The following is a 13,261-nucleotide window of genomic DNA, read 5'->3' as shown; positions in this document are numbered from 1 at the left end:
ATTTCCTGAGACAATATCTATCGAAGTATTTATTACATCAAACAGAGTAAAAGCCTTTCCCTGCGATAAGCACAGAATTTGAAGCTACAAAGTGGCAGTTTTTGGTGCTACTTTGATGTAGCTAAATGTCAGATTTTTTTTTATAGATTTAGAACAGTAGACTTCCTTCTGCAAGATGTTTAAAATTCCTAACAACCCGTTCTTTCTCAGATTTCATACGGTGAGAATTTTATTCCTGACTTAGTTTCTGTAGTACACTTTCTTAGTGGTCATGGTCATTCATATGTGTAAACACACCAACACTCAATAGTTCAGCTATTATAATATGCATTTGCCTTTTTCTTCAGCATCCCTTCTATTTAAAGGCAAGCGATCTTTTCCACTTGGAAAGTGAAGATCATTATAAAGAATACTTTTTTCAAATGAAATAGTAAGAAAAACTTACTTAGTCAGTTTCCTCTTCTTTAAACCATTTTTACTCCTGAGAATTAAAAAAAGAAAAAGCAAATTTATCTGGGCAAAAGAATTGATTAACATAATGATTAAACTTGAAGAGTTTTAAATAATTACATCAGGCACCTCTATTTTATTTAATTTTTATTACACCTACCTCAAGTTTGCTTAATTACCTTCCCATAAATGAGATGATAATGTTAAAATTTTCAGATTTGTTTTTTAAAAACTTTACTAGATTTCAGGAACATACCTGCACTTTATATTTCAGATTCCCCTCCCCCCCAAAATGAGTTGCTCCTAGGGGTTCAGTTGCTGAAGTGTTTTGTACACAGACAGAAGTTATCTGCTCCCTGGATAGTCCGGGTCCCACAAGCGAGAAGGAAAGCACTGAGGAATAAAGGAGCGCGCTGATGGTGGCAGGTGGGGCATGTCAGTTTCTTAAATAAAGACTAAAATAACCTTTCCGGACACTTTAATTGAGAATGTGAATTTTTTTCTATCAGTGTTGTCATGTATCTTACATAATTCTACTATGGCATTAGTCTTTTTCAGTTTTGAACTAGGTTTTAAGCTACCTGAAGAGTTGTACCTGCTTGTCCTAATTCGTTACTAGTCTGCAAGGTTGAACTCATGTAATACTCATGTATGTTTCAGTTAATTACATTTTTAGGGGGATTTTAGGATAATTGTTTTCCACCAACAAGTAAGATAACAGACGTAAGTCAGATAATACTAAGATAGTATCTGTGGAAAGATTTCATTATTGTGTTTTTATTATCTGATGCAAATGGTGAATACTGATACGTGATTGAGTATGAGTGACAATTTTTATAAGTCATGTTTAGAGGTCTTTCAAGATTGATGGAAGCACCCAGACGTTCAGAACATAAACAATCTATAGTAAATAGCCATTTGTGATCTGAATACTCTTCTGTGCCAAAATTCTAATTTATATTGAAAATTATGAATGCTTGGGTATCCCCATTTCTGGAAAGTCTTTAGCAGAATGAAGCACTGCTTCTTCTGAGCTTTCATAAAACTTGGTTCAGGGAGCATTTCTTACATGGTCTGACCATCAGACACGTGCTCCTCTCCTGACTGTCCTTTGTCCCCAGAGCTGAGCGCAGTTAATGGGACACTAGTGGGTGGTCAATAAACGCTTATTTAGTTGAATTGAAACAAAACACCTTTGTTATGTTACCCACACAATTTTAATTCCATTCAAGATTTGCAGACACTAACTACTATATAGAAAATAGATAATCAACAAGTTTCTTCTGTAGAGCACAGAGAACTGTATTCAATATCCTCTAGTAACCTATAATGAAAACCAATATGAAAATGAATATATGTGTGTATATATATATATATGACTGAAACATTATGCTGTATACCAGAAATTGACACAACATTGTAAACTGACTGCACTTCAATTAAAAAAAAAAAGAATTTGATATTAGATTTGGGCTCATAGGGGATCCCACTGGGGATATGGGACTTGTGGGGGGGGAGAAAGTAATGCCGTGAAAGACACACAGAGAAATATCCACAAAGGCAAGTCGTGCTTCTGATTTTCCTTTTCTAGTTTCCGGTGGTTTCTATTTCTGCCCAGTTTTGAATGAAGACCATCCATTTGATAGTTCTTGTCCTTTTTTTCCTCCTTCATCCTCTTTGTCTTCCATACTTGGGATTTAGAGGAAATAGACATTCTAGTTTTTACTGTTCCCTTCCCTCCTCCCTCCCCCAACAAATCCACTGTCATACTGGACACAGCTGTACCATGTAGGCATTTGGGAACCTAAAGAAATATGTCTCATCATCACTTTTTAAAATTGAAGTATGGTTGATTTATAATATTGTGTTAGTTTCTAGTGTACAGCATAGTGATTCAGTTCCACCTGTACATGTACATTTTTAATATGCTTTTTCATTATAGGTTACCCTGGTCGTTATTAAAGCCTAATTTGTAAGTTACCCCATCAATCTCTGTATTATTCCTTACAACTGCATATGAATTTATAATTATCTCAACATTTCAACATTAACTTTAAAAACTTTAAAAATGAAGATATGCAAATAAGCATAGATTCACCTGATTTAAGCTTAAAACAAACTGTGGAAAATGAGAAAGTCAGAGAAGTAAGCAGGGAAATGAATATAACAGTATATGCATTTTTCTTTCTTTTGTTTTAGTTGAATTCTGTGCAGTGTACTTGAAGGGTATTTGCTGCAGGCATTCTAATAATAAGCAGAATCCTTGAGGATGATCAGTCGATCCTGAGTTTAAAGCAAATGTGTATTTTGAGGGTCAAGATGGAATTTATGTGTACTGCTCATACCTGAACACTATCTGATGTTAAATACTTAAAGTATTGATTGACTATGGTGAAGTCCTCTACTGGAAACTTGTTAAGAATAAACATAGAATAACGTCATTGTAGTAATAGCTTCATCATAATAGCTTCTCATCAGCTAGTACATTCCTCTGACTTAAGTACTTACACATCAGTGTCCACCACGCGTCAAAAGTTTTCTATCTAGCTCTCTTTTTAAAGAAAATACAAATTCCGGTATTAACAATCCCCACTGTGAGGCAGTTCTGTTTTTATATTTCTCCCATTGCAACTCAAAGTCCTACACTTTGCCCCCTGTATTTATTCTGTCTTCGGAGGAGCTGGAGAGCATTTGATCAATTGCCTTTTTGAATAACTAACCCTCCAGATTGCTTAAAGCTTGAACTCTGCACCCCTCCATAAGCCATTTTCATTTCCAGTCTGTGAACAATTTTTATTGCTTTTTTCGGAGTCCTTCTCAAGTTGTCCACATTTCTGGATCTGTCTGTACATAGTTTAGTATCTAAACACCATGGACTAATACTTAAGGACAATGATTTTTTTCCTTTGGGAAACTGCTACCTTTTTCCTTATGGCTCAGAAAAAGCCCTTCTAGATACTTTAGCCTCAGAATTCAAGATTATTATTACTACACTTTATAAAAGTTGAGACGGACACCCTTTGAGGTTTGATTATTAAAATGATTTTAAAAATCAATAAAATAAGAATTGAAAGGAGGTTGCTTTTTAAAAAATTTCTACCACCCAGTAATTTATTTTAAATTTGAGTACTTTCAAATTCCACAAAGAAAACTGGAAAAGGAGCAATCTTTTGTCTGAACTCTTTCTTCTGTGCTCTCAGTGATCTAAAACACCGCAACATCCAACATACACAAACCTCAGGGCAGGGCTAGTAAATACACACAGCCTGGAATCACAGTGCTCTTTGCTCCTGAATGGAATGGTCCCACAGAAAAAGCACAGGGTACGGCATGACACAAGGGCACCTGTTACATATGAAGTGAGCAGAAACACCCTAGCATTTTCCATATGCATGATGAGGAAACCTGCATAGGGCAGAGGGCCTTTTAAGCTCATTTAAAAGTCAGGCAAGTTGTCTGCAATGCATTTTTCAAATAATTTGGAGCAGACTGCAGTCCACTGCAGGATACGCTGATTAGCCTTGTCTTTGTTGGCACTGACAGTCCTCCACGGTCACGTATCAGTGTTTTCACTTTAGCTTTTCTTTGAATAAAAGAAATTTAAATGCATTTGGACAATACATACTGTAAGCTGTTTGCATATACTAAATTTAAAAGACTCAATATTAGAGTTTTTTTCCTTTAAACACAACAGAGTGCGAATCAGGTTCTTCACAACAGATTGAATATTAAGCAGTGCTTCAAAGAATGAAGGGGAAGGAAAAAAGGCCAAGTGAATAAACACTGAAACATTATTTTCAAAGGGGGAATAGTTTCCATGTTTATTCAAAGGAAGTCGCTTTTTAGAGAGGAAAGAACAGATTTCAGAGACACTTGGTTCTGGAACCTGGGTTTTCTATATAGTTGTGTGAGGTTAAGATAGTTAATCTCCTTATGCCTCTATTTCCACATCTGTAAAATGGGGCTGAGAATGCTCTCTGCAGAGTTGTGGGGCCAATTAAATAAGAGAATTACACAAACAGGCCTGCACATAGTCAGTTGTTCAATATTCATTGGGTTACCATTATTATAAAAATATGAAGGCCCCAAATACAGAGTATAGTATTCAGGGTTTCTCTACTTAGAGCATTTCTTCCTTCTTGGAAGTATAGCGCTAATGGATGGAGATGGTGAGAAAAACAGAAAGCATCATTTACAAAGATGAAAAGCCAATGGATTGACTCAACAAAGAAACTAATAACTAGCAATAAGTGGAAGAAAAGCTTGCCAAGAACATCACAAGACGAAAATTTAATTGGGAAGACATTACAGTTAGCATCTTGGTACCATTAGCTACGTTCATCCATTTCAATACATGTTTAATAATTTTACATGCTGCTAAACCCATATACTCATTAAAAAGGATTTTCCCTTCGGTTTACTTCTTGAAAGCTAACTTTTAAAGACTTTGTGTTAGACAAACAGTAAAAAAAAAAAAAAATCACTTACCAAGGATTAATATAAAATGCCAAAAGATAATCAGTCCAAAGACATGAGGGTAGCAGGGTTAAGAAAGCAAATATACTCCTACGCCTGTGAGCATTAATAGATAACAGATGTAAAGATGAAAAAGTGAGCAAGAGTTAGTAATACAAACTGTGAACAGAGATCAGTAAATTACCTGCTGGGATTAATTAAAATGACAAGCACCTTAATTACAATTACATATTATTCAATTCTGTGAAATTTAAACATGAGGGCTTAAGTACTATGATACTACCAAAATCAGTTTTATTCACACGTGGCCTTGTTGTAATCAGATATAATTCTTTCAACTTGGTTTGTGTCAGTTAGTCTGCTATTAGGTGATTACACTTTGCATTCAGTTAAATGAGGCTCTGAAATGCCTCATTCGTTATCTCCAGTCTTACTCTTGGATATTACCCTTGCCGTGTTAAGCGTATTTTAAAAAACCTCTAAAACATCGTTTGATAGCTGACAGCAGCTTGTGTAAGGAAATGTAAATGGTCAGTTTATGAACACTGATTCTGGTAAGTAATTTTTCAGGACACATACTTATAAAGCTGTACTGCTGGGTTTGATGTTCTATAATATTTAAAATTTAAATTAACACATCATTTCCAAAAAAAAAGTCACCCTTAAAACAGAGGTATGGTATGACACCCAGGTATCATTCATTCAAGATACGTAGCTCATTACCTGTCTAGTTTCTAATCTTACTTACATTCAGTTGAGTGGGAGCAAAATTATTTAGTTTCACATTAATTCTAATTCAGACTTGATTTAAAATGCCTGGTTTGAATCAAATTTCAGGTATTTAAACCATTTGTGAAATGGAACATTTATTAATGTAGATTTCAAAATAGCCTAAGTTTGTATCTAGAGTTTTTCCGAGAATTAGGGGAGAAAATGTCACCTTGTTACTTTAGCTACTACAAGTCTCCACCGAGATATGTAGTCTCAGTTAGCCAGAAAATCCTGGTGCTGGCAAAACCGTCTTTACCCAGAGCTGCAAGAGAATTTTCTTAATTTTACAGAAAGGTCCTGGAATGAATTCTCTTTTGCCTCAGTTCTCCCAAAACTGGTCTCTCATGAATTTTCCGTATTGTGACCGATTGCGTAGTCAGTCAATTCACAGCCCTCCTGAGTCACAGGTATAACTGGCTCCGTTCCCAGATGGGCCCCTCATCACTACTCTGTGGACTGGGCTTTTTTAAGGGTGGGCCAGGCAAGAAACAAACATGAGTGAGTTAGTCTCCTCATTCGGGAAACAGTGCTAATTACACTTGAACAAATCTAGAAATGTTTCTTAACTTTTTACCATCCAGAGTTTATCTGTTTCTCTTTCTTCACAGTTGGGTGAATCATATCTGAGTAGCCAAAATTCCATTCAGGTTGAAGCTTCAGGGCAGCACAACGTATTGTCTTGTTGAAAAGAATCCTATTTCAACTAGAGTTTCAACTAGAGTGGGTCTCAACTAGTTGCCCACTTAAGGAATTAGAATTCATAGTTTAAAGAAAGCCCTCCCTCCTTCATTAATTCTGAGGGTAAAATTTCCAGTCTTTATTTCTTTCAGATTAACCATTTTGGGGCGGTTAGGAAATAGAAAAGAATCACTTACTGAGGATTAACCTGAAATGTATGTATATTTAAATGTGCTTTGCATGAAAGAAACAAACTAGACCATGGAAGCAGTGCTGGCGTATGAAGCGGTTACTTAGTCAGCAATCTTGTTGGGTATTCATTGCTGAGTATAGGATTATTAATTTTCCTGTATCACTGTTAAGTGTAATGTCAACTGATTTAACCTCATGACGATGCTTTCTTAATTCTCAGAATACCTCTTCCCTCCAGGTCCTTAATACTCAAGCGTAAAGAAACAGGAGGCTACGTTTCTCATGGAAATTTCCTGGCTTTGACAGTCTGCTGCCTGTAAGCGTAGGAGTTGAGAGCCCTGGGCTGTACACTTCTACTTGATTTTTGAACCAAAGTGGCGGCTCATTTCCCCAGGCACTAAAGTGCAAGTTTTAAATAGTGATCTCCCGCGGTTTGCACGGAGCCTCCCCTCCTGCCTGCAGCCACTCTTGTTCAGCGAGGCTCCTGCATTTCATTCCAGCTCTTCTGCAGCCGCGTCCTGGGTGACTTGCACAACTGCACTTGTCCTTTGTGTAATATGGTAAATACAGAGCCATCTAGTGTATTTTCTCTCCTTCTTAATTGAATTAAACTTATATCAACGAACGTACTCAGTGAAAAAGATGTAATCTTTAAAAATCCACTATCATTGAAATTATGAAAGGATAATCGGGCAAAACTATCTATCCCCCTAAAATAATGCAGTTGGGTTTGGAGCACACACAGCGTAGCTAAGCCATGTAGAGACTCGTTCCAAAACAACACTCACCAGTTGTATGGAAGCTTTCCATCTCGCTCTAAGGATGCAAAATTAACAAAAGTGCCTGCTCCACACTCCCTGTTGGAAAGAAACCACAAAACCAAGGTTACTGCTTGACAGAGTGCTCTTTACCTTGACATAAAAGAAAGTCTTTAACAGCTAACCTTCACAGCATTAAATTTAAAAAAAAACCTGATATAATTTCCATGTATTCCTATTTTGTGTATGATGCAAAATAGAAAGCTAAAACAAAACAATTTTTCACAAGGGCACACGCACCCAAATCAAGTTATTTGAAGCCAAATGATTGGTTCATAATCCTTACCAAAGGGCACTCATGATCCTAACAGAAATCTTTGAACTATTTGGGGTACAATAGTTTTTACAAAAAGCCTTCAATAGTAAGGTATAGAAACTCTCCTGGACAGACCAAGGGCTTCCCATTTTTAGCAAATGTTCTTTGTTTCTATAGCATTTAATTTTCTCTCTATAATGACACATGGCTCCAACTGCATTGTTTTCTTCCTCCAGAATTCTCCCCTCGTATTGTGATGCTCATTTAATTCATCACCTGAGAGTAAAGGAGTGATGCATATGAAAATGAAATAGATGGGCTTTTGCAGAGCTTCCTATCCAGAAGTTTGCCTCTTAATCTGTCAGCAGAAAATATTGTTAAAGTTTTATTTTCCAGAAGTGGAGGAAAAAGGTAAACATAATTCTCATGCTTTCCCCACCTTTCGCTTAATGTCATGAGTAAATAACATAGCTCCCTGGGGCGCATGCGTCTCATTTTTCCCTCTGTAAGAAATTGATGGGCTTATTCAGAACTGAAGCAGATTTTGCCATTATTGGCACAATGTACTAATTACTTCAGTTATCTGCCTGTTCTCATTAGAGTGTTCAAAGACTAGCTTTCTTCCTTGAAAAATACACTAACATATCATTTCATGTTGTATGTATTATAAATTAGACCTCATCAATTAATGTTTCTATGTCAATGTCCTGTATATGGGATTTATTTTACTCTCTAATTCAAGGGTTCTTAATCTGGGGTCCAAGGATAGAATTTAGGGCTCAAGGAACGCAAGTGGGAAAAAGTACACCTTTTTTTCACAACCTCTAACTAAAAGTTAGCAATTTCTTTAGTTATTAAAGTAGGCAACAAGAGCCAATCATATCATCAGTACTTTTGAGATTTGAGAATAGAAATTGCATTTATTTTTCTATAATAGACTTGCTGCTGATATTAAAATATGGTTCACAGTCATCACTCTGATGAAATTATGAGCGTTCTTACACACCTTACTAAATATTGTTATGTGATGTACTAATAAAGATGCATGCAACTCATTTGTTTTCTGAATACTTTGATTACCCTATTTTCATATAATTAATTTCTTTTTTTTAATCCTATGTGTTTTATTTTAGGCACTTAGAAGGAAAGCACTGTTCTTGAAGAGATCCACAGGCGTCATTAGACTGCCAGAGAGAATCACGGCACAAAATAATGTTAAGAATATCCACTCTAATGACCAGCTGGCTGGAGTAGAATCACTCCTCCGAAAGATTCTGCTGTATGCATCACAAAGGATGCTCCTGCAATGATACCTTCATGAATACCACTGCTTCCATTACTCCCTTTGTTTCCGCCTCTCCCCATTACCATTGTGGGCTAACATTTATTCCGTGCTTCCTATGACTCTACCATAGCTGAGTTATTGCTCCTAGCCATCTGCTAATGTAGGGCTGTTATAATCTCTTCCTGATCTACATTTTTTCCTTGGCTTCCAGGACCTCATTCTCTTAGTTTTCCTTCCACTCCACCAAATGCCTCTTGTTGGTCATTTTTTTACCATTATCTCTTATTTTCTCCCTGAAAAGCTTAATATTAGTTTGTTCTGGTGCTTAATCCAGGGCCCTCTTCTCAAATTTACGCTTAAGTCCTGGATTTCATCCAGTCTGTAGCTTTAATAACATTTGTATGGTAAGAATCCTAAATTTCTATCTTTAATCCAGACTTGTCCCCCAAACACCAGACTCTTACGTTTGGTGGCCTACAACACACCTGCCCTTGCGGTCACCTCGGATTTGACATCGACAAAACTGGAGTCCATGTTCCTCCAACTCTGAAATCCTCACCTGGAATCCTATGTCAGTTGATAGCAGCTCCACCCTTTCAGTTGGTAGGTTTGAAAACCGTGCCACCAACCTTGACTCTTACTCACTTCCATTCCACATCCAATTCGCTAGCCAACCCCGTGAGCAAATACCTCTATTTTCAAAATATATCCAGAATCAGATCATTTCTTCCTACCTCCATTGCTACTACTCTGGATTGAGCCAGTATCACCTCTTGCCTGGATCACTGTAATGGCCCCTCCAGTTGCCTTCTCTCAATACAGACTCTTTTCTACACAGAAGTCATAATGAAAATGTTAAAACATAAGATCTCCTGGCCCCAATCCTGCAATGGCTGACCTCTACTCTGAACGAAAACCAAAGACCTTACAATGGCTTACAAAGTCCTGTGGGATCTTGTGTCATCTCCTGCTAGTCCTCCCTTCATCTCCTCCGCTGTAGCGACACTGACCTCGCTGCTGTTCCTGGAATGTGCTAGGCATGCTTCTGCCTCAGGGCTTTTGCTCTGGCTGTTCCCTCTTCTGGGCACACTGTTCCTCCAGATAACACATGACTAACTCCCTCATGTTCTTCAAGTCCTTTCTCAGATGTCAGCCTTTCAGTGAGACCCACCTGCCTCCCAGGGCTCCTCCCCCCAGACCCTGCACACCTGACTGCTCTCCTCACTCTGCTCTCTTACTCTTCTCCCATCACCTGCTGATGTGCCAGGGAGCCATTTCACTTCCACTTTTATCGTGTATTGTCTATCTCCTCAACCAGAATACAAGCTCTGTGAAGGCAGAAATTACTGTCTGCTTCATCTGCGGCCATATCCCAAGCACCGGGAGGAGTCTGACACAGAGCAGGTGTCCAGGAATATTTGTGAAGTTAACGAATGAGGTTTCAATGAACCGCACAAAGTCACATAGGTTGTAAATTAGAATTTGACCCCAAGGAGTGTAATTTCAGAGCTTTATACTCTAGCCACAGTGCAGTACCACCACCCTCCTGATCCTTCTAAGATTTGTTCAAATGCTGGCATTCAAGAAGCTTGATTTTTATATTCAGAACTAATCCCTTTTCTTGACTTTCACGGCATCCCATTTTTATCTACTTTCTGGTACAGGGAAGTTTATACCTTTAAATATATTTGTTTATGTATATATCTCCAGCTAGGTGCTAACTTCCTGGTGGACAGCTTGGATTTCTGACTGTTTTGATAGTACTATATAAGGTAGCAGTTAAATCATTATTGGATGGATAAGTTTATTTATGAATGAATAAATGATAGAACTTTGAGAAAGGAGATGAATGTTAATTGACATTTCAGCAATAATGGGCAAGTATAAATTTGATCCAAATTTCCTAAACCCAGTAATACTCAACTAGGCAATATTTTTTTTTAAAAAGAGAATTGATGGATTGTTTGGATAATGCAGGGGAATCACAGAAAGAACTTGAGAAAGTGCTTGGATGATAGATGAATCAGTGATCAAAGGAACAGGGAATCAACAAAATCATGAATCAAAAGGCTTTCAAAACTGCAAGAAAAATGACTCTGTGTAACAAGGACAGAACCAACAAGGGTACCTGAATGGACCTAAGCATAAACTTGACAAATATTTTCTAATAAAACAGCTTCAGCAGAACCAATGAAGAAAGGGATTTTTTTCTCTCTTGTGGTCTCCACATATATTAAGTCCTCTCATTAATCATACTGAGTATGTCTTTCTTTTAGTCCGAAATATGTTTGAAAGTATCCAAATACAATGAATGGACCCCAATGTATGGGCTACTTAAAAATGACAAGATTGATAGCAAGGGGTCTGGCTTTGTGTAAACAAACACTCTTTCGCTTTACTATTTCAATGGCAATGTTTTCTAAAATAATATTTAAAAGTCTACTTAGAAAACACAGGGTAGAAATAGACAGGAAAAACTGAAAGCAAACTCACCGCTGTATAATTTAGGTCTGCAAAAGCCATACACGTCTGATAAATAAAAAAATATTTTAAAGGCTGTAGGCAAAAGGTTAGCAAAACACAACTTACCTAGCCATCTGCAGATGCTTTTTCCTCAGAATGATAAGGGTAACAAGCAGCAATCCAATTAGCAGCGTGCTAAGGATGGCCAGCACCGAGATGACTACCACGTTGGGATTCACCTCTGTAACTAAAGAGAAAAGGCAGACGGATTCATTGCAGCTTCCATGCCATGGAAACTGACAGAACCATTCATGGTTTTTCATCTGCTCTCAAGACTAGCGAACGTGTGCTGATGACAACAGCAACAATGATGTTTGTCTAAGCCTGCAATGGCCTCCTCCTTACTATTACTTAGTAAAGTGGATTGACAAATGATGCGCAGGTGGCTGGAAGAATTGAGTCCATTTCCAAGACCCCCATTCAGGATGCTCTTCTAAAAGGAAAACGTGAAATGTAAAGAATGCAGGTGCCATGGTTTACGTTCATCTGGAAACAAAAAATCCAGAAGTCATTGTCATTGTTTCACATTTTCAAAAGCTTAGAGAGCGGCGGGCTCTTATTTTATGCCCACGACTTTAAAGTTAGAAAGCACAACTGTACATTTCCCTCGCAACTAATAACGCACATGCAAAAGGCATGAGCAAGCCGCCATCTGCTGCAGCACTCGACACATCGCTGGAAGCAGGCAACCGGATGATCGGTAACCATATGTTTAGAGGTTTCCCATCTGTACAACTCAAGCGACTAAACCTATTAGTAAGTCGTAGGGCCTTTAAGAAGAGGGGTTGTGTCCCTTTCAATACTAGGTCTTCTGTGACCCACCTTCTACAGCGCTTACGCAGTGCCTACTCCACACACTACCTGGGGGGGCAGGGTGTTAAAGGTGGGAATTTATGTCACATCTTTTTATAAAACTCTTAAACGTGGACTAGAGGAAAAGAGGCGCTACCATCCCCTACATTGATGATAAAGGCACAGAAATAGCCGGCCCCCACAACCCCTAAGGCTCTGGGTTTTGGCCATTTCCCATCTGGTCAGTACAGCTGTGGGAAGAGTCCTGGAACAGAAGGACCATTAGACTGGTGGTCAGAAGAGATTGTTCAAGTTCGCCGCACTACTGACTGCCTTTTGGGGAAGCTATTTTATTCACCTCTCCTGGTCTCATTGTCTCACTTGCAAATAAGTTTAATAATAATCACCTATTTCACTGGTGGCTGTAGCGATAACAGATATTAAAATATTTTTAGAAAAGTGTTAAAAGGATGTAGAAATGAGAGACCCTTAATATACTTTTCAGGTCTACTTTTGCCCTGTCTTCTGAAAAAGACAAAAAGAAAAAAGAAAACAAAACAAAACATCAAAGTCTACCCTAGCCGGCACTGAATATAACATATGATTAATGTTACGTACATAAAAATGAACCCAGTAAAGGGGTCATGTGGTAGTAAGAAGCTTGAGAGAGCGTCTCAGATTGCAGAATCAGACTCAAGCAGGGGAGTAACACAAGTAACAAAACTCACAAAAAGAATAAGGAAGTGGCATTATTCTAGAATTTCATCAGTTTCTAATTTCCCCACTTATACTTTCTGCTGGATTGGAAACTTTTCTGCTTTGACCCAGGAATTCAGGTTCTCCATTATCTGATCAGCGACAGCCAGGGGCCAAAAGTAGGCCAGATGTACCTGAGTTGATCCGGGCACTGTGGTTACCACTGCAGAGGATGATGGAGATTATGCAGTTGATAACAACAACTAGCATTTAGATAGCATACGCCAAGGCTTTCTATACTTTATTTCTAAGCCTCAATACAAC

The 13,261-nt window shown here is 38.0% G+C and overlaps 1 protein-coding gene across 1 annotated transcript in view; it reads right to left on the bottom strand.

Moving 5' to 3' along the window:
• PTPRO (protein tyrosine phosphatase receptor type O) overlaps positions 1–13,261 on the bottom strand; it is a 181,159-nt gene that overhangs the window by 28,288 nt on the left and 139,610 nt on the right. Inside the window, exons 15-18 of the mRNA XM_031444044.2 lie at positions 11,516–11,636; positions 7,356–7,424; positions 4,939–5,022; positions 446–481 (exon numbers count right to left, since the gene is read on the bottom strand). Of these exons, the coding sequence (XP_031299904.2) occupies positions 446–481; positions 4,939–5,022; positions 7,356–7,424; positions 11,516–11,636 (310 nt within the window). The remainder of the gene's footprint in view (positions 1–445; positions 482–4,938; positions 5,023–7,355; positions 7,425–11,515; positions 11,637–13,261) is intronic.

This window comes from Camelus dromedarius, chromosome 25 (assembly GCF_036321535.1).
Source record: "Camelus dromedarius isolate mCamDro1 chromosome 25, mCamDro1.pat, whole genome shotgun sequence".
NCBI classification, from domain to species: Eukaryota; Metazoa; Chordata; class Mammalia; order Artiodactyla; family Camelidae; genus Camelus; species Camelus dromedarius.
This window is presented reverse-complemented; position numbering and strand designations above follow the sequence as displayed.